This window comes from Herpailurus yagouaroundi, unplaced genomic scaffold, assembly GCF_014898765.1.
Source record: "Herpailurus yagouaroundi ecotype Mexico unplaced genomic scaffold, PumYag 162, whole genome shotgun sequence".
Lineage (NCBI taxonomy): Eukaryota > Metazoa > Chordata > Mammalia > Carnivora > Felidae > Herpailurus > Herpailurus yagouaroundi.
In genome coordinates this window covers 3,396,872-3,422,889 of record NW_024412403.1, presented here as the reverse complement: position 1 = coordinate 3,422,889, position 26,018 = coordinate 3,396,872, and the positions used below count along the sequence as shown (strand labels likewise).

The window sequence follows — 26,018 nt, the reverse complement described above, 5'->3', positions numbered from 1 at the left end:
TTTAAGGGGTCCTGCACCGGGCCCTCTCCCTCCTGTGCAATGGGGGCAAAGTGAAGCTGGGACAGGCCAACCAGGTGAGCAGTGGAAGCTTCCAGAGGCAGCCCGGAAAGGACAGGGGCAGCAGACACGGGTGTGCTGATGCTGAGGGCCAGGCCCCCTCCTCCCATGTTCTGCCTTTAATCCCACGACCTGTTCTCCTCCCATTGATTAATGCACAACTTTGCCGTCTTGTCACTCACTCTCCATTTCCTTGGCAACCAGGCTCTTCATAAACGTAATCGCCATAAATTCTGAATCTCTGGGACTCAAATTAGTGATATCGTACTGTCTCGCCCAAAAGGCTTCGTTTGAGCGTCGCTCCCAGTAAATGGCCCCGAAACCTGATCCACGTGAAGCAATAGCCAATAATCGAACATTACGCCCCCACTGAGAGCTGCTAACGCGGGGCACGCCTTTAACTTACTCACGACAGTAAATAAGCAAGTGAGAAAACAGAACAAGCCGTTTGATCCCAATTTTGTCTTTTTAAAACTCCGGATGGACAGACAGCTGTGTCGATGCACGGGGCCGAGAGAGAAACCCCTGGAAAGGCACACGTCAAGAGATATTAAGTGGGTTGTCCTCGGGGCCCGTAGGACCATACATAAATTTTAAAACATTCTTTGAGATGCTCCGTATTTCCCCCGTTTTCTACAACAATCAGACGTAACCGTATCGAGAACATAGTAAGGAGAACCCGGGACTGTAAGTGGCAGGGTGCCACCACCCTGTTTGGACACCCCACTGCGTGGCTGTTCACTTTGGGGATCAAAGTCTGTGCAACATGCAGGGACTCTTCTCCAGATCTGTTCGCTTTCGGGAATTTTCTGCCACACGTCGCTGGGACGTGGCTTCCCCGAGGCTGAGCCTCCTGTGGTGTGGCCCAGGGCCTGGACGCGGCGCTCTGGGAGGTCCAGATGCAAACCGGAAGGGGTGCGCGCTGGCCTGCTTTGCCCAGAGGAGGACCCGCGGCTTCCGTCCACTTCCCAGTAGGGTCCCTGATGCGAGAAAGCGCTAAGAACGCCCCACTCCCAAAGGAGGGTGTGGGCTCTCGGTGAGAGAGTGGACCGTCCTCCAGCTCAGACTCTCTGCATCTCCCCACCTGGCTGCTGCCACCCAGCCCCTTGCACTGACGGCCCCGGGCTTCGGTCCCGCGTCCCCGGGCCTTGGTCTCACATCCCCGGGCCTCGGCCCGAGTCCCCGGGCCTTGGTCTCACATCCCCGGGCCTTGGTCCCAAGTCCCCGGGCCTCGGTCCTGCATCTCTGGGCCTCGGTCCCGTGTCCTCGGACTTCGGTCCCATGTCCCCCGGCTTCGGTCCCATATCGTCTTGGTGGAGCTTCGCACAACATCCCCCAAGTGGCGCAAGTCGCCGGAACCAGACCCGAATATCAGATCCTCCAGATTCCCACCACTCTGGGCAGAAAGAAGCAATACTTTCATGTAGCCTTGCCCCTGCGTGGCTCCTGGCCCCGGAAGCGTCTAGAAAACTGCCCGGGGATGCTCAGGGCTCCGGCAGGCTCTCTCCCCACACTTGCTTCAGAACGGCTCCGGAGGCCATGGGACGGAATTGTCTCTCCCCGTTGTGCGCTTAGGCGCTCAGACCACGTTTGAGGAAGAGGGGAATAGAGTAGCATCGTGGGTCCCGTCTTTTTGCAGAGAAACCGAGGTGCGATTACAGAGTAACGAGGCTAGTCCTTTCTGTTGCTCTCGAACTGATCTGATCTGAATGGCTCTCGGAAGGGAAGCCGCCTGCTTCGTGGCAGCCTTTCTGGGCTAAATGTGCACCTGCCAGAGCAAACGTCTCAAAGGTGAACGCTCCCTGGGAGGCACGAGCCCCAGTTCTTTCGGATCTTTCTCTGGTGCCCCGTGGTGTCCGGATGTGGCAGGCACTCCTGTGTGGCGGGGCTGCAGGAATGTGAGCCGGCCCGGCTCTGCTAACCCACGACCTGTCCTGTTTGCCTGCCCCCAGCCCCCGCCCCCGCACGTCCACACCCCTTCCTGGCTAACGGCTCCGGTGGGACCTGAGAACTCGGAAGTTTTCTGCTAATACGAGCTCATCCTTGCCGGGAAGGCTGTGGTTTTGCCTGCTGAGCCTCTTGCTGGGTTTTAATGCGCGGCGGCCACATTTCCTCCCCTTGTCTTTTTAGGACAAGAGATTTCTTTGTCCCCGGTCCTCAGCTGGGGAGGGGAGAGAAAGTGGGGGGGGGGGAGTGGGTGCAGGAAAACTCAGGACTTGGGGGAGGGGAGCGGCGGTCGCCGTGGCCGAGCTGCACCGCCTCGGGCCGCAGCGGGAACCAGTGCGGGAGCCTGAACCAGCCGTCCTCGCCGCGCAGGGCCAGCCCCGGTTACAGCCTTGCAAGGTCCTCCACGTGTCTCCATGGTAACCCCTGTGTCTCCTTGTCCCAGTGGAAGGCCTGAAAGTGGTGGAGATTGAGAAATGCAAGAGCGACATCAAGAAGATGCGGGACGAGCTGGCGGCCCGAAGCAGCAGGTGAGGTCAGGCCTAGGAAGGGCTGCCCTGGCCGGGCCCCCCGAGGGGGCTCCGGGCTTCGCTCTCCCGCAGAGCCCGGCGGCGGGGCCCGACCCAGCGCGGGCTGCGGCGGGCGCGGTTTGGCTGGGGAGTGCTTGTCAGTTGCGCGGCCTCTTTGTCGTAGAAGAGGGTCCACGTCCAAGGCGGGTGGAGGCGACGACATTTCACGGAAAGGAGGAAGAATCCGCCCGCAGATCAAAGCCTCAGGATTAACTTACCCAGCTCGAGAGAAGCTGGAGAGAGGTTGGCATCGGTTTTTGAAGCAAGGGCCCGGTTAAGAGGAGCGGGCGTGAGGCTCACAGGGGAGGGCGTCCTGGTGCCCAGAGGCCGTGCTCCTGGGTGGACGTCCCCCCCACCCCCCGCCCCGGCACAGAGCAGGGAGAAAGGCCACAAGGCCTCAGGCCGTTCTGGACACAGAAATCACTCTCCCCCGGGGAGGCAAAATTCGTGGGAAAAAACACCCCGGACTTCATGCCGCCCCCTCGAAAGCAGGTTTTTGTCCAGCAGGACCCTCTCCCGAAGCTGTGAGCACAGCAAGTGTTTGAGCTGGCGGCAGAGATGAGGAGGAGGGGGGGCGGGCACGTCGAGCACTTGCTGTGTGGGGACCTCACACCTGCCGGCCCTGCGAGATGGCCCCCAGCCCCCCTGCCCCCCCCCACGGCCACTCCCGGGAGGGGACTCCCAGGAGGGGGCACAGCCGGGCCTCAGCGGGGCTGAGGGGGAGACAGGGAAGCTAAGAATCGCCCCGCACACACACCGGGTCGTCTTACGTCTTACGACGACTCATCTGCCACTTTGAAGATCGTTCCCTGATTTTAAAACACTGAGGGCGACCGGCTCAGCGAGGGAGGCCGGCTGTGCAGAAGGGTCTCTGAGGGCAGGAGGTAAAGGGGAAGGAGATGGTCCCGGCGAGGTTCCGTGCGATGCAGAGGGGCCGGCCGGCCTCGGGGGGGCTCAGGGAAGAGCCTGATGGGCTCAAAGCCACGTTAGTGTGGTCCTCCAGGGACCAAGCCCCGTCCGTATCACACCCACGTGACACCTGATTTGGATCTGGGGATGTCTCAGCCCATTTGATTTGGGGATGTCAGGGCGAAGGCGTTTGTGAAAATGCACAGAAAATTGGGAGTCAATGATTCATCTTCGACATCCCCTCAGTGAGAGGCTAGCACCCTCGTGTGACCGGGTGAGGGCCCTGGACTGGGCCGGGGACGGGGCTGGGAAGGATGCTCACACCCACCCCGGCTGTGGTCACGGAGTCGCCCTCGGGCTCAGGATCCACACGGCCCGGCTCAGCCCCGGGGCTGCCCTCGTGTGCCCCAGCCGCCCTCCGCCTTGGGGCCAGGTGCGGGCGGGCTGATCCGCCGGGGACGGTGGCTCCGGCGCCCCCAGCGTTACCAGCCTCATCCGGCAGCTTCCAGGAAAGGGAACTAAGACTGGAGCTTGGCTTCGGTCTGAAACGAAAGAATCTGAACTGGCCTCCTGGCTTCAGCGGCTCGTCTGTACCGCGGGCCGAGGAACCTCACCACCTGGGCGGGAATGATGCCCCGAGCTCCCTTCCCGCCTCTGTGGGCACCGCGTCACTCACTAACGTGCCCACGGAGCCCACGGAACACCCACGGGACACATTTCTGAGGCAGCCTCTTGTCCCTTCTCAAATGACCACATCCTACCACCTACCTGAAGCAGCCGGGGTGAGTCGCGAGCCCCACCCTTGCTGGTCCCGTCCCTGCCGTGTCTCAGGCGCCCCCCGGCCCCCACCTCCCCCCATCCCGTGGAAGCGAGGCGTGTGCCAGCCTGGCGTCCCGCAGGTCAGGCTGCAAGGGGACACTAACGTGGCCCAAGTGGCCTCGCACGCCTGTGGCGGCCATAACAAAGCACCACAATCGGGGGGCTTTCTCACGCTAGAAATTTGTTCTCTCAAAGTTCTCATGGCAGACGTCAGAGAGGGAGGTGTCGATGAGGCCATGCTCCCTCTGACGGCTCCAGGGAGGGTCTGTTCCAGGCCCCTCTCGGAAGCTTCTGGAGGTCGTCGGCAGTGCTTGGGGCTCCTCGGCTTGTAGCTGCATCATGCAGTCTGTGGTCTTCACTCGGCCTTCTCCCTGTGTGTCTCTGGGTCCAGATGTCCCTCTTTACAAGGACACCGGCCGCATCCTAACTAATCACACCTGCAGTGACCCTGTTTCCAAAGGAAGTCCCGCTCGCGGGTGCTGGGGCGTTAGGACTTCAAATGATCACTTTGGGGACGTGGTCCAACCACAACGCGGCACATGGGGACGATACGCCCGATTTCAGAGCCCACGGGAAGAAGCCCACCCGGGAGCCGAGAGGAAAACGTCACCCACAGGCACCCATCTGGCCAAGTGGGCTAAGCTGAGGCGTGGTGGGTGCCTGGGCTCATCCCCGGAACGGAGCTCTCTTCCTCACCGCCCAAAAAGTCCATTTTTAGAGCTCCCAATGCCATGATCCAAAGAGAAGCCTTCCCGGTGCCCTAACTGCTTCGAGAGGCGATATTCTCAGCAGACGGTTTTCACAGCATCCCACGTAGGTGAGAGACGGGTAAATGTGACTCTCCAGTCACAAACAGAGGGGGGTAAAAATCTCCAACATCGCTGACACATTTAGAGAAAAGAACCCCGGGGGCCTGGGCTCGGGCCTCACCCGCAGCCACGCCGCCCACCCCGGACCCTGGTCCGGGAGCCCGGCAGCCCCTTCCGTGCCACACGCTAACCGCCCTCGTGCCCTTGCTTCGCGGAGAAGGGAAGCTGGGAAACAATCAGCCGCTCGCACTGCCCCTTCTGTCTCTGTTGGCTGCAAGGTTCCGTCGTAGTGGTGCAAGGACGTCACGCAGCATTTAGCGTCCCTGGGACCAGGCTCCCCGACACCTAGCTTCGCCTCGCTGCGGGGGAGAGAAGGGCGCCCCGGACAGCTCTTTCCAGTGATACCCACCCGCGAGGTGGCGACCGAGCCTCTCCAGAAGGCGGAGGGGACGTAGGCGGCGGGCAGGGGTGAGCCCAGCCCCGTCCTCGCAGGGATGACTAATGACCCACATTCGCCAGCACGTGAGCCCAGCCCAGCGGGGCCTCGGCACCAGGGGCCCCGCTCTGGGAGCAGGGGTGGGGTAGCGCCGTGGGCAGGCTCCCAGACGCCCCTGGAACAGGCCGCACGCCTCCCAGACCCACGCCCTGGGCTTCTCCCGGTCCAGGTTCCTGCTCACATTCAGGGCAGGGCCAGGCCTAGCTGAGCACAGAGAGGAGTGCCGCCCCGGGGCCGGGGAAGGGCTGCGAGGGCCTGGGGTGGCATCTGAGGGCTCCGGGGTCCGCGGCCCCCACTTCCATCAGAAACAAAGGGCCTCGTCCGCCGGATGAGCCACAGGGGAGGGGAGGCCGGGGGCCCCTGGAAATGAAAGCAAAAAGCCCCAAATAGAATGAAAAGAAAAGGCAGCGTGCCAGCTGCTCCGTGGCTGGAGGAGGCTGGTTCCCATGGCAACGGGCACAGAGGGGAGGGCCCAGGTGGGGAGGCCCCGGGAGAGTCGCCAGGCGCCCAGCACACGCACCGGGAGGGTCAAGGAAGCTTGCCTCGTGCGACCACCCCCCTGGGACACGCACAAGGCCTACCTAGCTGGTTTAGTTTAAGAGAGAGAGAGAGAGAGAGAGAGAGAATGAGCAGGGGAGGGGCAGAGACAGAGGGAGGGAGAGAGAATCCAAAGTGGGCTCCACGCTGTCAGTGCAGAGCCCGACGCGGGACTCGAAACTCACGAGCTGTGAGACCATGACCTGAGCCGAAATCAGGAGGCAGGAGCTCGACCGACCGAGCCACCCGGGTGCCCCGGTGCCGTCTCCTTTCTCAAGTGCACAGACCACGCTTGTCACTTCTCAGAAACGTGTAGGCTGCAATTTCTCGTTCGCGGGCGACCACGGGAATCATCCGGTCGGTGTCTTCTGCGGGTTCGCCGGTGACTCTTTGGCTAAATTTGTGTGAAAACCCCCTCCCCACACGGAGTCGGGTGGGTTTTGTGAGCATCCGGGGGAGGGAAGGAGCACGACACCATTTCATTCTGAAGGCGCCTGTTCCAGAAGGAAAACAGGCTTGTTACTCTGAGCACAGCCCCCAGGTAGAAGCTCCAGACTGAACGGATGAGGGGGCGAATCCCCAGCAATGACCACGGCTGGCGAGGCCCCCGCCTAAAATCTGGATGCCGGGCCGCCCAGAGCCTCTAGGTATAAGTACCTCCTTTCGAAAAGAAATAGTGTGTTGTAATCTTTTTTCACTTACAACACCGTGAGCAATAAATAGATCGAATTTTAACCAACGGGCGCCTGGGGGGCTCGGTCGGCTGAGCGTCCGACTTCGGCCCAGGTCATGATCTCACGGTCCATGAGTTCGAGCCCCGCGCCGGGCTCCGTGGGGCCTGCTTTGGACTCTGTGTCTCCCTCTCTCTCTCAAAAATAAATAAACATTAAAAAAAAATTTTTTTTTTAATTTCTTTAACCAACTTCATCCAGCTCATCCATTTGTCCAGGAGGCCACTGTCCACCCACAAACGTGGTCTTTTGCCCTCGTACCTCAGTGGATTCTTTTTGCGTTCCCTTTCAGTGCATACCGAATGCAACCTTTCTTTTTCCTCTCTCCCCTAAACTCTCCTTACTTCACATAATACTCGTAATTACCTAAAGAACACGTAATCGTCCGTCGTGGTTTAAGCTATTTCCCACATTTCAGTGGCTTCCGGTTTGGGGTTGTGTTTTCGTAACGACAGATAACGTTGCAGTGAAGACCTTTGCGCACAGGGATGGCTGCTTGCATCCAATTCTTTTCTGAAGATAAATTCCCCAGGGTAGACACACGGGCTTCATGGACATGAATTTCTCTGTGGCTCTTACTATGTGGTACTAAATTGCTCTCCCAGAAGGTGGACTTTATTTACAAAGTTTGCCAAGTCCGAGGATAGAGAGCGTGTTCACCTTCCGAGAAGGTGGGGAGGGGGCCACGTGCAGCCCCCCCGGGGTACGGCCAGGTCCGCACTCTCTGCCCTGACGGTGGGAGGAGGCTTTCCCTGCAGAGCACCCCCCGTTTGGTGTGTTCTGTCCCCGTGGAGAATATACCTCGATACTGAGGGACGAAGGACGGCAGATAGCAAACGCATCTCCCGACGGTAGGTGCTGGGGGAAACCGGAAACGTCCTGCACGTCCGTGCTGGGAGCCTGGCTTGGTAACACAGCCACATCCAGAAGCACTGGGCAAGGATCTGCCTTGTCCCGAAGCCCCGCTCTGTGGGGCGCCATGCAGTGAGTGTGGGATATATGAAGTGAGAAAAAAAAAAAAAGTTGCAAAAGAGGAAGTTTGGTACAATTCCATTTGGGTTTAAAAAAAAAAAAAATACAAGGCGCTATCCCTATGTGTCCATGCGTAGGAAAATTCTGGAAGGATACGCCAAACTTAACTGAACGCATTTCCAGGGTGTGAGGTTTAGGGGAAAGAAATAGGTAAAGTGGGGGGGAGGGGGGGGCAGGGGACTTGCTTTCTTTTTTTTTTACACCTTACCTACTTCCTTGTTTGAATTTTGTAGAATCCAAGGGTCTTACCTGCGTCATTAAAAGATATTTAGGAACCTGTTTAAAATGAAGCTGATGTGTTTTCTAAGAGCCCCAATATCATCTCAGGAGGTCCAGGCAGGGTCCCTGGGGGTTAGCAATGAGATGTCGCCGGATTTAGGATTTACTGTCCCGCAGCAAGTAAGGCCAAGGGGTCTGTGGGGTTGGGGTCGGGGTTGCTCCGAGGAGGTGCCCCAGTGGACACCCCACTAAGTGGTGATGCCAGAGCTAACCCCGACTTTTCCCCTTTAGGACCAGCTGTCCCTGTAAGTACAATTTTGTGGATACCAACAAGAAGATGACGCCCCGGCGTGATGTCCCCACTTACCCCAAGGTGAGAGGAGGTTCTGGCTCTGACGAGACCGTGGCTGTGCGTCCACGGCCAGGGCACCGGGCCCCGAGCCCTCAGCCACCCCGACTTGCCGGCCAGGCCCCCTCTGGCTGCGCCTTCGCAAACCCAGCTCCCCTGCGGCGCCGGGCTGTGGGACGCTCCTGCTGTCCTCGGGCAGGGTAGTGTTTTGTCTGCCGTGTGTCTGCCACAGGAGCCCCGGGCCCGGCCTCCTGTGCCAGCAGGTGAAGGACAGCCCCCGCCCCGTCCGCCCGTCGCCGACGAGGCGAATGTGTCCGCACTCTCATGTTACTGCAAGGAGCTTTAATTTTTTAATTTTTTTTTAATGTGTATTTATTTTTGAGAGAGGGAGAGACAGAGCACGAGCAGGGGAGGGGCAGAGAAAGAAGGAGGCACAGAATCCAAAGCAAGGTCCAGGCTCTGAGCTGTCAGCACAGAGCCCGACACGGGGCTCGAACCTGGAACCTTGAGAAGATGACCCGAGCCGAAGTCGGACGCTCAACCGACTGAGCCGCCCAGGAGCCCCTGGAGCTTTAATTCTTAACTAAATTATCTCAGATCTGCCTGGTTGGATCTCCCGTCCCCGAATAATACGTAGTGATTACGAGAAGTTTCGCTCTCTAGTCTCAGATCTCTCAGTTACAGGAACCCAGGCCCTGGTGACAGGAGCAGCGCCCTGGGAGTTGAGAGGGGTCTTCAAACACCACAGAGAAGGGTCCTGTGGCGTCAGTCACCATCTCAACAGTCCCTTCAGCTGAGTTGGCAAAACCCTGGCCCGACTGACCTCTCACACTCTCACGCTAAGATTCAGGCTTCCGTGTGCTGGTGCTGAGACCGGTGTCCCAGGTCCCCAGGGAGTCACGAAACCCAGCCGGTGCCCAAACTGAAAGGTGTCTCTCCTCTGTAGCAACTCCCTTTAAAAAAAAGAACAAACCAGGGGCGCCCGGGTGGCTCAGTCGGTTGAGCGTCCGACTTCCGCTCAGGTCACGTAGTCACAGTGAGTGGGTTCGAGCCCCGCGTCGGGCTCTGTGCTGACAGCTCGGAGCCTGGAGCCTTCTTCCGATTCTGTGTCTCCCTCTCTCTCTGCCCCACACCCCCCCCCCCAACCCATACCCTTTCTCCCCCCCAAAAAAAAAAATTAAAAAAAAAAAAAAAAAAAGACCTAGGGCAAGGTTATATCTAATCCCGGAACCCTGTCATCACGGGGTTCCTCCCTCTACGATCACACCCTCAATCTCCTACGACAGTTTGACCCGAGCTCTGGTCTCCCCTCTGCCCACACCCCTCAGCGAGCTGTGCTGCATTAGCGTATGGCCAAAGCAGGGACAGGTTCCCTCAAAAAAGAAACTCCGAATAGCTTCTTAGCCAGGATTTGAATGTACGCCACGTTCCCTGGACTTCACTTTAGTGTATTTTTTCAAGTCGGGTGTATTGAGAGGTAACTGACACGTAGTGAAGTTTCCCTCCTGTGGGTGCAGAGTACTGCGAATTTGGAAAACCTCAGGTGACCTCCAGCAGTACCAAGGGGCGGCACATCTCTGTCACCCCACGACCTTCCTCGTGCCCTCCCCCTGCCCCTGGCAGCCACTGATGGGGTTTCTGCCCCTGGAGGTTGGCGCTCCCCAGAATTCTGGTAGAATGTGGCCCTGGAGCCTGTGCACAGGTGTCCTTGAAAGGGGACAGGAGGAAGTAGAGGAAACATCCCCCAGCCCGCGTGCGGCCGGTGGCCTTTGTCTCAGCCCAGAGGCTGACGGTCCCCTGTCCTTCCCAGTACCTGCTCTCTCCAGAGACCATCGAAGCGCTCCGGAAGCCCACCTTTGACGTCTGGCTCTGGGAGCCCAACGAGGTGAGTGAGGGGCCCCCGTGCCAGCGTCACGGGCACCGCAGATCTCTTCCTCCTCTCTGGTCTTTGTTTTTTAACTTGATTCTGCAGGTTTTACTCCAAACTGACTCTGGGCAGGCCCAGGAGGGCCCCAGGGACAGGACTCAGCGAGGGGGGTGTCGGAGCAGAGGCGTGGGCGGTCAAGGGCAGGAGGGCTGGGCCGTGACACCGCTGGCTCCCCACCCCCCAAGCACCCTCCCGGGCGGCTGCCGTGCCCACCAAGGAGAAGCCGGGAGGCGTCCCCCACAGCCAGCGGAGTGGGACGCAGGACGCGGAGTCCCTTTGCGCAGCGAGAAGGATCTTTACGTTGTCCTTTTTGCTGAGAAAACACTAAGATGGAGACTTCCCGTTTGTTTGTTTAGTTGAATAATATCAGTTGTACCCCTCCCTTTGTGAACCCCAAGAAAACAAAAGCCGTTCATCATGGACACCGGGCCCAGCAGCTCTACGGACAAATTGTCCAGCTTTCTGGCAACACAGACGTGTAGACAAGCTGCCCCCGGCAAGCCCACCGCCTGGACAGCAGGTCCGCTGACGCGGGAACGGAGGGCTTTGCGCCCTGAGCGGGCGCCGTCTGTGTCTCCAGGGCCTGGGCTCTCGTGCTGTCGTTCTTGCCGACACAGGAGAGGCCTCCGCCCCGCCGCGCGCTGACCCGGGTCCCAGGGGTCGTCCCATAGCCAACCCTGAGCCAGACGACACGCGGCCACCGAGGAACGTGCGGACCGGAGCGTGCGTTTGGAGGGGCAGGAGGCTGGCCTTGCCCGCGAGGTCGGTGCGTGACCGGCAGTGACCGGGAGGGTGGGAGGTGGCGTGGCCAGCAAACAGCAGTTGGGTCTTGAGGACGAGCGTCGGGACTAAGGTCTGAACGGGGGGCCCAGGCTGGGCCGGGCCCGCCGGATGGCGAGTGGACTCGGCAGGGTGGCTTCACGTGCACAGATTCCCGCTTCCCGCGGGAGGGCAGGAGCCCCGCCAGAGCACTTCTAGAAGAGCCGACGCTCCCGGAAGTCATTCTGGCCCCGGCCCACCGGGAGCGAGAGCAAAGCCGGGGCCCCCGGTGGCAAAGCGCCCACGTGGACACGGGCACTCGCCGCCCGTCTCTTACGGAATCTCACCGAGCGCAGGGCTCCCTGTGGCCACAGAGGCCACGCCGCCTCGTGGGGAGATTGAAGGATTCACGCATCCACGATGGGAAGGCCGCCCGCCCGCCCTCCCACAGGCAGACCCGTCAGGGGCCCCGGACCCCTGCCGCTCTCCAGTTTCCAAAACCCGGCGCCATGGACGTTATCCTATCTGCATCCATCCCGTCCCCTCCAGGAAGACCGGTGTGTGGTCAGCTTGCAGGACGTTCCAGGACGTTGCCGGCTCTCCCAGGACCGCGTAGCCGGGAAGATGGCTTATGGGGTGGCACGCCCTGTGTTAGCTCGGGCAGCCACGACTCAAACCACATCCTGGAGGCTGCAGGTCCGAGATCCAGGCGTGGGCAGGGCTGGTGTCTCCCACGTCCCCATGCGGTCGTCCCTCCGTGCATGTCTGTGTTCTGGCCTCCTCTCCTCGCGGGGACACAGGTCCTGGTGGATCAGAGCCACCTCAGTGACCTCATTTAACCTGGATGACCTCTCTGAAGGCCTGCTCTCTGCACAGTCACGTAGGGGGTTAGAGCTTCCATTGACTGATTTGGGGGCCACGGTTCAGTCCATAACACACCCGTTTGGGAGGAGGTGGTCACACCGTGACCACAGACAGCCGGGGAGCGTGGCCGTGCAGGCCCCAGGAGGCTGGCCGATGGCATGGCGGCAGGGCACAATGTCACGCCCCGGGCCGCCAGGCGATGCCTAGAGATCCCTGCTTTGCGCATCGCCAGTCACCCTGGGAGACCTGCCTCCCGGAAATCAGAGCCCGTTTTATCAGACTCCCACTTTGTAAAAATCACTTAATCTTTCTTCCCTGGTTTAATGAGCTCCAGAGCTCTGAGCTGTATTTAAATAGATCGCCACAATGACAGCACATCCTCTTTGGGACCGAAAACAAATCTACTTCAACCTGAGATTTCTACAGAAGACAGCTCAGTGAAGTGAAGTGAATTCGGGGCAGGAAGCTCACCTTCCAGACCCTGTAATTAACGCATTAAAATGTGTGGGGTCCCAGCGGGCCCCCGAAGGGCAAAATGGAGCATGTGTGGGATGCAGGCCGTCAAGGCTCAGCCTCTGTGTCCGCACACGCACCTGCTCTGGGGTCTGCGTCCGGGGCATCTGTGCCCCGGCCTGTGACGCCCTTCGGGAGACGGTTTCTCGTGTGCCGAAGTTCACGGCGTCGCCGCTGACACTGTCATCTGGGGGCGCTCCCTCTCACCCGATCGCCGTCCTTCTAGGGGTCCTGAGACAACAGCCCCCCACCCGGCCCCAGTCAACACGGCTCCTCCCTCCGGGCCTCCCGGGAGGGGAGAGCTCATCCTGTAGGGACAGGCCCTGGCCCTGCGCGCGTCCCCCAGGGCTCCGGAGGGGCCGTGCCGGGCTGGCTCGCTTGTGCCGCTGACCGCCTGCTTCCCCTGCGCCTCCAGATGCTGAGCTGCCTGGAGCACATGTACCACGACCTGGGCCTGGTCCGAGACTTCTCCATCCACCCCGTCACGCTCAGGAGATGGCTGGTGAGTGCGGGCCCCTCACGTCCCTCTTGAACAACACAGTGCCTTCCGGTTACTCGGGAACAGACCGGCCAGGCACCTTCCTGGACGGACGGAGGCGACGTCCCCAGGAGAGTTTTGTGAGAACAGGCGGCCAGGGTCCGTCTGTCTCCTGCCAGAATACTCAGTCCCCCTAAACCCCCGCTCTGGTGGCGAGAGTGAGAACCAGGGAGGGGTCAGTGAAGCAGCCTGTGAGGGTGAGTGTGCAGGTGTGTCTGTGTGAGTGCGTGTGCAGAGAGCAGAGTGCGTGTACGTGTATGAGTGTGTGAATGTGTGTTTCACAATAGATTTTTTTGTAAATAAAAGATTGCTCGGAACCAAGTAGGAAAAGCTTAAACGTCAAATATGAAAATATGAAAACGTGTGATGGTGACTGGGACCCAGAGCCCCTCCCGTAACCCCCAGCCCTTCCCCCGGCTTCACGTCCCCACGTGGCCCCTCAGAGCCCCCCTGGGGGCACCTCAGTCTGTGAGCCCCGGTGGAAGCCTGTTCCCCACCCGCCCTCTGAGGCCACAGGGAGGCCAGTGGGCGTCCTCGGGCCCCCCGGGCCACTCCTCCTTACCTCCAGCAAGCACAGGAACACAGCCGGCCTCTGGGTCGGCCGAGGATTTCACAGAGCTGGCATTCCGAAACGCCAGCCAGCTGGCGAAATCGGAGGAAAGGTGTGCAGGGCGGGGAGGGCGGGGAGGGCGGGCAGCTGCGTGCCAGCAGCCGGGACCTCTGTCTCTCCAGCTCTGCGTGCACGACAACTACAGAAACAACCCTTTCCACAACTTCCGGCATTGCTTCTGCGTGACCCAGATGATGTACAGCATGATCTGGCTCTGCCGGCTCCAGGTGCGTCTCTGGGGGGGCTCCTGCTGGGGGCGGGGGCACCTCGCTCACGGACGCCGCCCCCACCCGGGGGCACGGGCTCCCCCACCCTCCCAGGGAAGCCACGTCGCCCCTTGGCCCCTTGCCGTCCTCAGGCAAGCTGGCGGCTCCGTGCGGCGAGCAGGGGCGGGGCACCGGGCAGGTGCGGGCCGCCCTCCCGGCCCCACCCCAGAGAGCGGGCCGGTCCTCCCCATAGGCCAGCTGCTAGGGGACTTCGTCCTACCCGCGTCCCGCCTCTCCCACCGCATTCCAGCCCCCTCCTCACCCCCTCCCGCCCTCTCTCTAATCCAGGAGAAATTTTCCCAAATGGATATCTTGATTCTAATGACGGCAGCCATCTGTCACGATTTGGATCACCCAGGGTACAACAACACGTACGTGTACGATTTTTCTCTCTCTCGTCTCTTCCTTCTCAAGGGCTCTCTGGTTGTCAGAAGCGACCTCTTCAGCTTCACGCACAGACCAGTTCTGAGGTGGGGCTGCGGCAAAGGCCTCACCAGCACCCCCGGCTCAGATGCTTAGGACACGGCTCCCACTTTGGGACTTTGTCCAGGGCCTCGGGCCCCCCCCCGGGGCAGACCCTTCCTGGTCGCCAAACCCCGAGGGGCCGCCGCCCTCCTTTGCGGTCCTGCTCCAGACCCTGCACGCCCCTCTGCGCAGGCAGAGCCGTGGTGGTGCCCAAACTCCCCTCCGCCCGAAGCCGGGGGCAGTACCCACACAGGATGCCCATTCTCCGGATCTCACTCCCCAGCCTGTGTCCGGCAGCAACGGGGCAGAGACTAGGACTGAGGGAGAGAAGGAGTTCAGGCCAGCAGGGGGCGGGGAGGCGCCGTGGGGGGCCAGGAGGACAGGCCGAGCTTGGCCGAATCGGTGATCCGCTCCCACCCCTGGGGTGGGGGGGCAGAGGCACAGAGTCCACCCCGTGCGGCCATCAGGTCCGGGCCGCGTGGCGCCCGTTCGCATCCCTAGTGAGGCACCTGTCCTTTCGGTCAGATGCGTCTGTGCGGTGACATCACATATGGCCGGGAACTCGCCGGCGGCTTTCATGCCAGGCCTCCGTCAGGACGGGAGTGGGTTCCACGGTGTGGACGTCCGTGTTCCTCAGAGGAGGCCGGCACCATGAGCGCCCATTCCCCCATTTCACACTCAAGACGATGTGCACAGCACAGGCCTTAACCGCAGCCTCTGACCTCAGAACACATCTTGGTTCTTCTCCCAAACGTCTGCCTTTTGCATATGCCGATGTTTGCAAGGGGCCCGAACAGATTCCCTTCGGGGCGGCATGACTGGGAGAAGTCGAGGTGTGTTGGTGGTGTCTACTCGGCGGGATTCTAAGACCTCGAGGGTGTCTCGTTAAAGGGGCGGCAGAGTCAGAGAGCCCAGGGGAGCAGGTCCCCGGCACCTGCAGGGCACGCCCGGCTTGCCTTCCAGCCTCTGCGGGCACCGCCGCGTCCGAGCGCAGGTGCCCGAGGCTCCGTTTGCTCTCTCCCGCGATGCCAGGTACCAGATCAACGCCCGCACGGAGCTGGCCGTCCGTTACAATGACATCTCGCCCCTGGAGAACCACCACTGTGCCGTGGCCTTTCAGATCCTCGCCCAGCCCGAGTGCAACATCTTCACCAACGTGCAGCCGGACGGGTTCAAGCAGATCAGACAGGTGTGCAGGGGCCCTCTGACCGCAGAGTGGGAGGCGGTGAGCACAACCACGGAGTAGAGCCCCTCCCGCCAGCGGCCGAGGCCCCAGAAGCCCCTGGTCCCACCAGGGATCCTGAGGAACCCACCCCCCCCGCCCCCTCCTCGCCCACCAAGGCCAGTGGCATTCCGGAGAGAGGCGCACCCTCGGCATAAGCACACGGGACCCCACTGACCTGCATTTCACGTCCAGTGTTTCACCCGAAGCCTTTAAGATCCGTCCTTTCTCCAGCTTGCAGCCCGGGAGAGTGGGGGTTACAGAGGTGAGGGGCACCGTGGGAACGTGCAGGCCCTGGACAGATGCACCTGCTGAGTCCAACCTAGCCGACTGTTTCCCCTGCCCCCCAGCTGCCTCCCCCTGCCCCACCCTCACCCGGTCGGCCCCACCGCCCACTTCACATAAGAGACCCCGGGGAGGCCTCTGTCTCCCTCCTGTCCTGAGACAGACGTCCACCTTGCTGGAGGTAATGCCCCCTCCCACGCAGGAGGTCCCACGCAGGAGGTCCCACGCTGGGCACAGCTCTGTGCGCCACCCTCCGATGTTTTCAGGGGAGGGAAGATACCAGAATGATCTCTTGGAAGAGTGTATGGGTTGAATGGTAGCCAAAAAAAATTGTATGCTCACTTCCTAACCCCCAGAACCTTTTGTATGTGACTTTATTTGGAAAAGAATCTTTGCAGTGGTGATTAAGTTAGGATCTCTGCGTGAGATTAGCTGGTGTTACCTAGGTGGGCCTAAAGCCAGTGACAGGTGTCCTTAGAAGAGACAGATACATGGAAGGGAAATTGGCCTAAAGACGGAGGCAGAGGCCGGAGTGACCCGGGGCCACAGGAGCAGGAAAAGTCAGGAAGGATGTTTTCCCAGCGCCTTCAGACTTCTGGCCTCCGGACTGGGAGAGAATGCCCCGCTGTGGTTACCCGTCACCTGGCACGCGGTACTCATGTGGCAGCCCCAGGACACGCGCACAGGGAGCCACCCTCGCGGTGAGGCACCCTACTCTGCTGTCCCACGGATGACAGCCTCACCCACCGGGTGCCCGGGGCCTCGCTTCAAGGTGCACCTGTTAAAGATGCTGGGACCCGGGCTGTCCCTCCTGGAGGTCTGACGGGCTGCACTTCATCAGAGAACACCGTCCCTCCATCTGCCGTGGAAGCTCAGAGCCGAGGCCGGTGCCGAAGGACAGTCCCCATCGAGTCGCCAATTTCCGGCCCAACCATGTCCCCCTTATCTATGGGCTTTCTGGCCTCTCTTCCGTGTTCTGGAGCCGCCGGCCGGGGACACCGCGAGCTGTTGGGATGAGCCCTGACGTGTCTTCCTCTCCAGCGTGGGAAGGGGCGAGTCGTAGAGAGTCCCCGAGGGCTGCCGGTGAGGAGCTCCTGTGGGGAGCGACCTGGAGAAGCGAAGCAGCCGGGTCCCCTTGGTGTGTGCCCTGCCCTCCTACCCCGGGAGCAGTCAGAGCAGCGTCCCCAAGCAGGGGACCCGCCTCCCTCACCCCGCCCGCCATGGGGACGCACGAGGCTTGTCAAACGTCAGACATGAGACTTTCCTGACCGTGAAATCATTCAGCCCGATTTTTGATAATATTTTGTCATCGAGTACCTTGCTTACCAAGGTAGGAAGGTATTTGTAGTTAGAGAATCATCGCATTCTCGCTTACGAATGTGTTAGTAGAACGACGCTGTCAAATGCAAGCGGGCTTTGACCACCCCCGCGCAGTGTGCGCCCAGAGTCACGTACAGATGAGACGCGACAGGGGAAAGAGACTTCTGGAAGATCGGCGATTGACCTCCGGCAACGGGACGTGAAAGGAACGGCCGTGGATCTGGATTCCCGAATTGAGGGGAAGTATCCGTCCTCAGTCGAAACCGACCGTCATCACCGGGAAGCCCAGCGCCGAGCCGGCCATCTGCAAGCCCATGGGCCTGCCCCCTCGTGGACTTGGCCCTCGGGGCCCATTTGCAGCGCACGGGTGGGCTTGAACCCCCAGCTGCGGCCCGGGAGGCTCCCCGGCCTCTCATCTTACAAATGAGGACGGTGTTGTGCAGATGCACACATAGAGTTGGACCCGGACCCGGGGAAGGGCCGTGTGCCCAGCCGGCGCTCGCTGGGTCCTTGCCGGGATTCCGCCCGGGGCTAACGCTTTGCTCTCACTTTCCAGGGGATGATCACTCTGATTCTAGCCACTGACATGGCAAGACACGCAGAAATTATGGATTCTTTCAAAGAAAAAATGGAGAATTTTGACTACAGCAACGAACAGCATGTGACCCTCGTAAGTAGATCGCTACACCCGTTTTGGGGGCCCTGGTGCACGCGTCCTACGCTCCGGCCCAGACTGGACCCCGAGACCCCAAAACCCTGAACCTTGCCCTGCAGCGTCCAGCTCTCCCCGGGCAGCCCCCAGCGGGCCTGTCTTCCGGTTGAAGGCAGCTTTTGTGCTTCCTGTGCCGCCTTCTGATTTGAAGGTGGTACGTGGGGGAAAGCAATCCGTCCTGCTCAGTCCCGAGAATAAAGTTGGCTCTCCCACGAAGGCGGTGCCCCAGAAAACACTCCAGTTACCAGCTTCCGGGCGGGCACCCCAATTACCAGCTTCTGGACGCAGCACCCCTCCCGGCCCGGCCCTCCACGAGCAGGGCCAGCTGTTCAGAGAAGGGCAGGGAGCCTCACCGTGAGGAGGGCCCGCCTGGGTCTGCACCCCACCTGCCCTTCGTAAGAGAAACACCTGGAAGCACCCTTCCCCGTCTTCGGAGAAAGGGGTTCTGCTGAGCCTTGTCTGGGCGTCAGGCCTGCTTTCCGGCCTTCTCTCTCTCTCTCTCTGGCTCTCTCTTTTTTATTTTTATTTATTTATTTTTTTCAACGTTTTATTTATTTTTGAGACAGAGAGAGACAGAGCATGAACGGGGGAGGGGCAGAGAGAGAGGGAGACACAGAATCGGAAACAGGCTCCAGGCTCTGAGCCATCAGCCCAGAGCCCGACGCGGGGCTCGAACTCCCGGACCGCGAGATCGTGACCTGGCTGAAGTCGGACGCTTAACCGACTACGCCACCCAGGCGCCCCAAGCTCTCTCTTTTTTAAAACCGATGGTCACTTTCTGTCCCTGGAAGCTGATGAACAAGGAAGCCCTCTGAGATCTGGCCGCCCGTCTGACGTCACGTCCCCAAAACCGATTCGTAGCTAATACACAAGGTGTGCGGGGAAGGACCTCACGTTCTGCAGAAGTTACACGGCAGGAGAAAATGTCCCCTGGGGCCAGGGCCTCCCGAGGCATCGCTTCTTGGGGACGGGGCGCAGAGAGACGCAGTCATGTGGGAGCCATGTCCCTGCTCCCGAAAACCAGCGGGTGTGGGTGGGGCCGCCTGGCCCTATGGCAGGGTGAGGGCGGTGCGTCTGGAGACAGAGGGACGAGTAGACGTGCCCCCTCTGCCTCCGTTTCCCCTCTGAAACGTAAGGAAAGACCCTGGAGGGCAGAGGCCACACGTCTGCTGCCAGTGTCAAGACCGTGAGCCGCACAGAGTGACCATCACCCCTTTACTCCCTTCCTTCAACCGTCCAAGCGGGGGGAGGGGGGGGAAGAGGCCCCGGGTCCCCGGGGTTCCATCCACCCCCACACCGGGCGAGGCGTGGCGGCCCGCAGCACAGACCAGGGGGTCGTGCCCTGGCCGGGGAGCCCCCAGATCTCCACTTGTTCGTGCACAAGGGCTGGGGGAGGTAGAGGGGAGGAGGCCCCCAGGAGGAGGCCCGAATGCTGACGAGCTCCGCGCGGCCGGGCCTGGGGGCCTGGAAGCTTCCCGCCGCCCGGCAGCACCCAGCCTGTGCCCCGGGCCCAGCGTCGGGCCGCTGCCCCGAGAGGCCTGCCGGGCAGAGCCCTGTGATGGCCTGTGTTCTGGAGTCACCTGAGCGGAGACAAGGAAGGCCGGGATCGACTCCCGGGGACTGACAAGGGGACAGGGACAGGGGCAGCCGAGTCAGCCCAGGTTCAGCTGAGGCCGTGCCAGGGTTTGAGCCGAGCAGAGCCTTGCCGAGTCGCCTTGCCCACCTGCGCCTGCCGGGAGGCCCTGAGCTGATGTGCCCGGGAGCACCGCCTGCTGAGTCAGCGTCACACCCTGAGCGCCGGCCCACACATTGGTGACTCCCGGGGCCCAGGACATCAGTGACTCCCGGGGACGGTCGTGTGCCGGCCCCGAAGGCACCCGCCTTCGGGCGCAGGGGCAAACGCCCTGGCCCGACCGGTCTCCTGAAGTGCCCACTGGGCGCGCAAACCTCACCAGACTCGGAGGGCTGGTCTCCGGGGAGGACGAAGTCCAGACCCAAACGGCAGCAGGGGGACGTGCTCTGGGCCCCGCTGATCCCCCCTTGTCTTCCAGCTGAAGATGATTCTGATAAAATGCTGTGATATCTCCAACGAGGTGCGTCCGATGGCAGTTGCAGAACCTTGGGTGGACCGCTTGTTGGAAGAGTATTTCATGCAGGTGAGAGCGTCCCAGTGCCACCAAACCCCCAGCGGGGGCCCCGTGTTGGAAAGGGGGATGGCTGTGCCCGGGGGACGAGTGGATGGGAGCGGACAGTCTCTGGCCCCCAGAATGCCTCACGGCAGGTGCACATCCGAGAGGAAAGACGGCCACAGCCTGCAAAGTGGCATCGACAGCTGCCACCGGGGACCACGAAAGAGCAGTGAATGGGGGCGGCAGCGTCGGGCAAGTGGCCTGAAAGGGAAGAGGCAGAGGCAGGAGGGGAGGCTCCCCCGGGGCAGGTGACACCAAGCAGGTCGGCCTACGCTTTGAGGCCCGGGGAGGCCCTCAGACAGAAGACCAACCAGCCACGCGGGAGGTGCCGGAAGGGCCAGTAGGGCGCTCGCAACGTCAGCGTGGTGGACCCCGGGTTCAGAGCCGAGAGCCGCCCGGCGACTCACCCCCCACCCTCCACCCTGTCCCTCTGCCCTGTCGTCACGGCGCAGCCCTGCCTGCCCAGCTCCTGCCACCCGTCCTGGTGGCTGTGAACGTCCCCACGATGGAGCGCGCTGGCTGGCGGTGGCACGTTAACCTGCCTTCTGCCCTCTGAGGCCGGTGACCCTCGGGGCCCCCCAGATTCCGCGCTTTCCAACGTTTCTGCCTCCCTGCAGAGCGACCGCGAGAAGTCGGAAGGCCTTCCCGTGGCCCCTTTCATGGACCGGGACAAAGTGACCAAAGCCACGGCCCAAATTGGGTTCATCAAGTTTGTCCTGATCCCCATGTTTGAAACGGTGACCAAGGTGAGTGACCATCACCGCATGCTGAATGACGTCGTGCTGAGAAGCACACACGTGCACACACGTGCACACACACACCAGCGTGCTGTAGCTGCCTGCTCAGTGCCCCCCTCCAGCACGCCCAGAACACCCTCTCGTCCCCCCTGTCTTGTCCCTCCCGGTCTTCCGGCCTCCCTGCCCCCTGGGGCCCCCCTCTGCCCTCCACTCCCAGGGCACCTCTGCTGACCTGCCCCATCCACGGGCACACGGCCATCCCCAGGCAGATTTCAGCAAGGAGACTATCTCTGCCTCTCTCCTGAACCTTCCATGGCTCCCCACTGCCCACGACACAGGGAAAACTGCCCGCCTCGTTACACACAGTCCCCCACCCTCCCTAGCACTCCGGTCGTGCAGGACGGCCCCCAGCTCCTGGTCCTCCCCTTTCTTCAGACCACCTCTGACTGTGTCCCCTCAGCTGGCCTTGGCCCCGTCCCACCCGCCAGCCTTCCAGAACCGCCTCAGCACACCCTTCCCTAAACCCCATTCACTCCCGCTTCTCTGGGGCCTCGGCCTTCCCGCACATTCCTTCACGGACTTCTGGGCCTTCGCCACGGCCAGCGGGGACAGGGGCACAGCGCTGCCACATCGGGCCTGCCCCCCTCCGGCAGCAGGATCGGGATGTGACTGGGGAGGCACGGAAGGCGTCCCGGGGCCCAGAGCTACGTGCACAGGGTTCCGTGGGGCCGGGATGGCAGGATGGCCCGAGTGAAGGCAGACGGCCGAGGCCCTGCCACGGGAATGGCCTGTCTCCTCCGGCCACCGCGGCCGTGCAGAGACCAGAGGCGAGGCTGGTGTGTAGAACATGGACACTGGGGGACAGGCAGGTGGAGGGCAGGTCCGTGCGAAGGGACAGGGCAGAAAGAGAGCAGGACCCGGATGTGGGTGGGCAGGGGCAGGTGGGAGGGTCTCCAGGAGCCACTGACCGGACGGCCTCAGAACCCGGGTCAGCGTGGACCCTGCTGCGGGCGGGACCCCAGGGCTCCATGGGGTGCGAGGGACTGACTCACTGCCTGAGCCACTGAGCCACGCAGGACCCGACACCTGGCCTCCCGGACGCCGCGGCCGCGTGGAAAGACAGCCTGAACACATCTGCTTGTCCCTCCCAGCTCTTCCCTGTGGTCGAGGAACTCATGCTGCGGCCCCTTTGGGAATCCAGAGACCGTTACGAGGAACTGAAACAAAGAGATGACTCCTTGAAAGAGGTAAAGCGAGCCGGGCAGGAAACGCGGTCCTCCCTGGGGACGGGCCGAGCCGGGCACCCCTGCAGGGGCCGCTGTGGACTCATTTCCACCACCACCCCCCGAAGTCCAGACCCAGGCAAACCGGGGAGCATCTACTCTCAGCGAAACCAAACGGCCCCCGATGGCCCGCGCCCCCCGGAGGGGCCACGTCGTCCCCAAAACCTGTGCTGCAATCGGGTGGGCCAGGGCGTCGCGGCATCTCAGACCCCTTCGGAGCCGCGCCCTGGCCCCTTGCGGGTCCCCGTCCTCCAGCCCTGGGGCTGGCCTTACTGAGCGAGAGGGTGGTGGAAGGAGGCGCTCCCCGCGGCACAGGAAAAGCATCCTGGAGCTCTCACACACGGCGGCTCGGCCCCCTCGGGGTCGGGGAGACGGGGCGTGGCCCCAGGTCGCTGTCAGGACGGGACCGTTCGCAGGGAAGGTCCAGCTCACGTGGGCAGAACCGGCACAGACGCTTTCTGCAAAGCGTGCGAGTGGGCTGACCGCCCCAGGGCCTCCGCGTGCGCACGTCTCTGCTTCGGGGACCCCCGCGGGCCTCCCCTGCGTGACGTCCAGCCACCAGGGTGTGCCTCCCCTCCGCAACCCCCCCCCCCCCCGCCTCCTCTCCAGTGTCCCTGCTGCCTCTCGCTTTGTCCTGGTCTGGCCTCCATCAGCGTCACGCACCCCGTCCCATGCCGTCCCCCGCTCACTTCAGTCGGGGCTCCCTGGTCATGGCGTCCCCCCACCTTGCCGCCGGGAACCCCCGAGCCCCACTGAGCGCTGAGCGGTTTCCCAGGCGCCCCGTGTTGCCCTCGCCACCCCCCGAACTGCTCTATGTGTGACGCTGGGCATGTGTCAGTGCCTACTGGTCGATGGGCGTCCCACGACTGGCCTCTCTAGAGGGATCCCTCCACTACAAGGTCCCCGAGAGGTCCTGAGACTCCAGAGGCTAAGAGCAAATGGTACAGAGAGCGATGTCAGAGCAGGTGTGCCCGGCGGGGCCCCGGCAGGATCGCTAAAGCACACTCCAGCCGTCGCTATGAAGGTCCCAGGCCCCGCCGCCCAGTGGGGGCCCCCGGGACCTCCAGGATGCTTCCCTACCCCCAGAAAGGACAGACCCCCCCCCCAGAAGAGAAAGGGTGGACGGGCTCCATGCTCCCTTCCGCCAGGCCACCGGGCTCGGCAGACACCGTGAGTGCATTGTCCAAGCTCCGGACGCTGGCCGAGAAAGGGAGGCCTCCCACAGCTAGGGAGGTGGCTCGCTCGCAGAGCTGTTTCTGCGACGTGCACCTGCGTGTGTTTCGGCACACCGTGGCCGAGGACCTATGCCTCAGTTACACACCTTGGCGTCTCAGTCAACAGGAAGCACTTTAGCAGACAGTCAGGTCCTCACGGTCTCCTGGGACCTGATCGTTGCCTTCTGTATACCTGTCCCGGTTACAGAGGGAGACGGAGAGCTTGACGGCGGGGGGCACCGACACGTCGTCGTCGTCGAGAGAGAAAAGCAGAGATGTGAGAAACAGAGAAGAGGGTGCTATTCTGAATTGACATCTCGATGCACGTGGTAACTCAGAGCCTAAAACGGGGCGGCACTGAAAGTCTCTGGGAGGGAGGAAGGAAAGAAGGTGGGGGCAGAAATCTGAAAGACAGATGGGTTTTTTCAAGTTTTTGGAACGTTTTGTATTTATTTTGAAAGTGAGAGAGGGCGTGCGCACAAGCAGGGGCGGGGCAGAGAGAGAAGGAGACAGAGACTCCCAAGCAGGCTCAACGCTGCCAGCATGGAGCCCGATGCAGGGCTCGAACTCACGAACCGTGAGATCACGACCTGAGCCGAAATCAAGAGTCGGACGCTTAACCGACTGAGCCACCCGGGCGCCCCTGAAAGACGGATGGTTTTTCAGTAAAGTGAGACTTTTATTCGTGGCCTATAATTCTTAGAATTAGGCTCTGAAAGAAGGGGGGATCACGCTTGGGTTGATAGCCAAAGATCGGTAATTAGCCTATGTGCCGCTTATAAGGAAAAGCACGTTTTAAAATCTTTCCAAACATAAAGCATTTGCGTCTGTCGCCGTGAGCGTTTTCCTGTGCCCCTGATGCAAGCTGTTCGTTTAGTCCATGTCGAAGGGAAACCAAGCTCATTCGGCCTCTGCGTGGTAAGGTCGTGGCACACGCACGTCTGAAGGACCCCTGGAGAGATTCTCGGGACAAAGCTTTCCAGGGCACGGGGTGTGGGAACCTGTGTCTTGTTTGGTGCAGAGGGGCAGTGGCCGGCTCTGGCGTCCGAGAAACTGAGCGCAGCCAAGTACAAGCTGAGAGACCCACACAGGCGTCGCAGCCTCTCTGAGCCTCGGAGCCCTCATCTCCAGCCTCGAGATAATCACACCATTATTACCCCTTCCATGAGCAACAGGCCGGTCCATCCGAAGCGCTCGGGAAACACTGGCTTTGCGTGTTTCGGTCACACCCTATTTTTTAGTGGTTCAGGAGAAGGATCAAAATCGTTTCATTTGGCCTAAATGTGCTCAGCCGTGTGTCCAGTCCTTAAACATCCCGTGCGTCCTCCCGTGACGATGTTGATTGTGTTGATTGTGGGGGGTTTCAGCCCCCACGAAAACAAACCAGTAGGTCTTTTCCCTCTTCCGAGCAGACGGAGCCTGGAGGAGGCAGGACGATGCGGGCTGTGGTTCTGGACCAGGCTGGCCGAGCCTCGCGAGCCGTCCGCGCGGGGGAGAAGTTCGTTCCGAGCGCCTGACTCCACGAGACCACGTTTTCTAAGAACTGTTTTGTTCACTGATACAAAAAAAAAAAAAAAAAAAAAAAAGGAAAACGGAATTCATGATGCTGTACAGAATTTTTATTTTTAAACTGTCTTTTAAATAATATATTCTTATACAGAAACGGGTACTGTACTTTTTCTTTGTAGTGTTGTGTATCCGGGGGCTGCGTCTGGCAGTCCCCAGAGCCCCCGAGCTCTCACGGGGGGACAGGAACTGTGCTTTGCTCGCAGATGTGTCTGCGCGGTGTGATGTGACACTCCCTCCCGTGTAAATTCAGAATTAAATGCCAGGCGGTGCCCGGAGCACAAGGACGTGCGCGTGTCCTGTTTGTGAGCAGCGAGGGGGCGTTGGTGGCTGTGGGGAGGTGGGAACGTGCCACTTCAGTCAGCAGACTGTGCACAGCACGTCTCAGGGGAGGACAGCTGTCCCTTCTTCCTGCCTTTGCTTTTGGGACCAGCACTGGGCACTGGGGACAATCTGGGGGGGCCCCGTGCCCATAAAGGGAGACCCGACCCCGGCTGGTGGGCGGTCACGCTCTCCCTCGGCCCCGCTGGGTGCATTTAGACCCCGTGACGCTTCCCAGGGCCACTGGCTCCTTCCCTGCACCCCCTCGGGACAGAAGAGGCTCCTCTCGGATGAACTGACCCATCAGGCCGCCCACCTAATCTGAGCTCTGCGGACATTTCACCCGCTGCCGAGGAGTCTCCTCGGAGCACGCCTTGGTGAACTCCAGAATATTGCTTTCCACCTCTGAATAATTCATCTGTGGGCTGTGACATTTTCCGTCACTTCTCAAATCCAGTTCCGTATGAACAGCGACCCCGGTTCTATTGCTCTTCGCAGTTCTGTTTTTCATGTTAATCCCGCTAAAGCCCGTGCACGTGGCCACGACACGCGCAAACCCAGCAGGTGTCCCCGATGCAGGTCTCCCCCATGCCTGCGTGGCGCCCTGCACTGAAGTCCGTGACCCGCTCCTCCCAGCGAGCCAGCCTCTGACAAGTGCCCCCCACCTGCCCGCCCGTGAGCCTGGCTTCTGGCCAGTTCCCTCCACGCTCCCACCCCCGTGAGCCAGCCTCTACCCAGTTCCTTCACCTGCTCCCC

The 26,018-nt window shown here is 61.2% G+C and overlaps 1 protein-coding gene across 3 annotated transcripts in view; it reads left to right on the top strand.

The window, feature by feature from the left end:
• Window positions 1–25,228, top strand: part of PDE9A (phosphodiesterase 9A) — an 89,026-nt gene extending 63,798 nt beyond the window's left edge. For all 3 annotated transcript variants that reach the window (XM_040483835.1, XM_040483836.1, XM_040483838.1), the window contains 13 exons: window positions 2,447–2,531; window positions 8,414–8,495; window positions 10,282–10,356; window positions 12,950–13,036; window positions 13,805–13,909; window positions 14,237–14,319; window positions 15,446–15,602; window positions 17,797–17,910; window positions 20,004–20,108; window positions 20,759–20,887; window positions 22,030–22,125; window positions 23,584–23,704; window positions 24,788–25,228. In XM_040483835.1, coding sequence (XP_040339769.1) covers window positions 2,447–2,531; window positions 8,414–8,495; window positions 10,282–10,356; window positions 12,950–13,036; window positions 13,805–13,909; window positions 14,237–14,319; window positions 15,446–15,602; window positions 17,797–17,910; window positions 20,004–20,108; window positions 20,759–20,887; window positions 22,030–22,125; window positions 23,584–23,688 — 1,223 coding nt within the window. In that variant the 3' untranslated portion in view covers window positions 23,689–23,704; window positions 24,788–25,228. The remainder of the gene's footprint in view (window positions 1–2,446; window positions 2,532–8,413; window positions 8,496–10,281; window positions 10,357–12,949; window positions 13,037–13,804; window positions 13,910–14,236; window positions 14,320–15,445; window positions 15,603–17,796; window positions 17,911–20,003; window positions 20,109–20,758; window positions 20,888–22,029; window positions 22,126–23,583; window positions 23,705–24,787) is intronic.
• The last annotated feature ends 790 nt before the right edge of the window (window positions 25,229–26,018 follow it).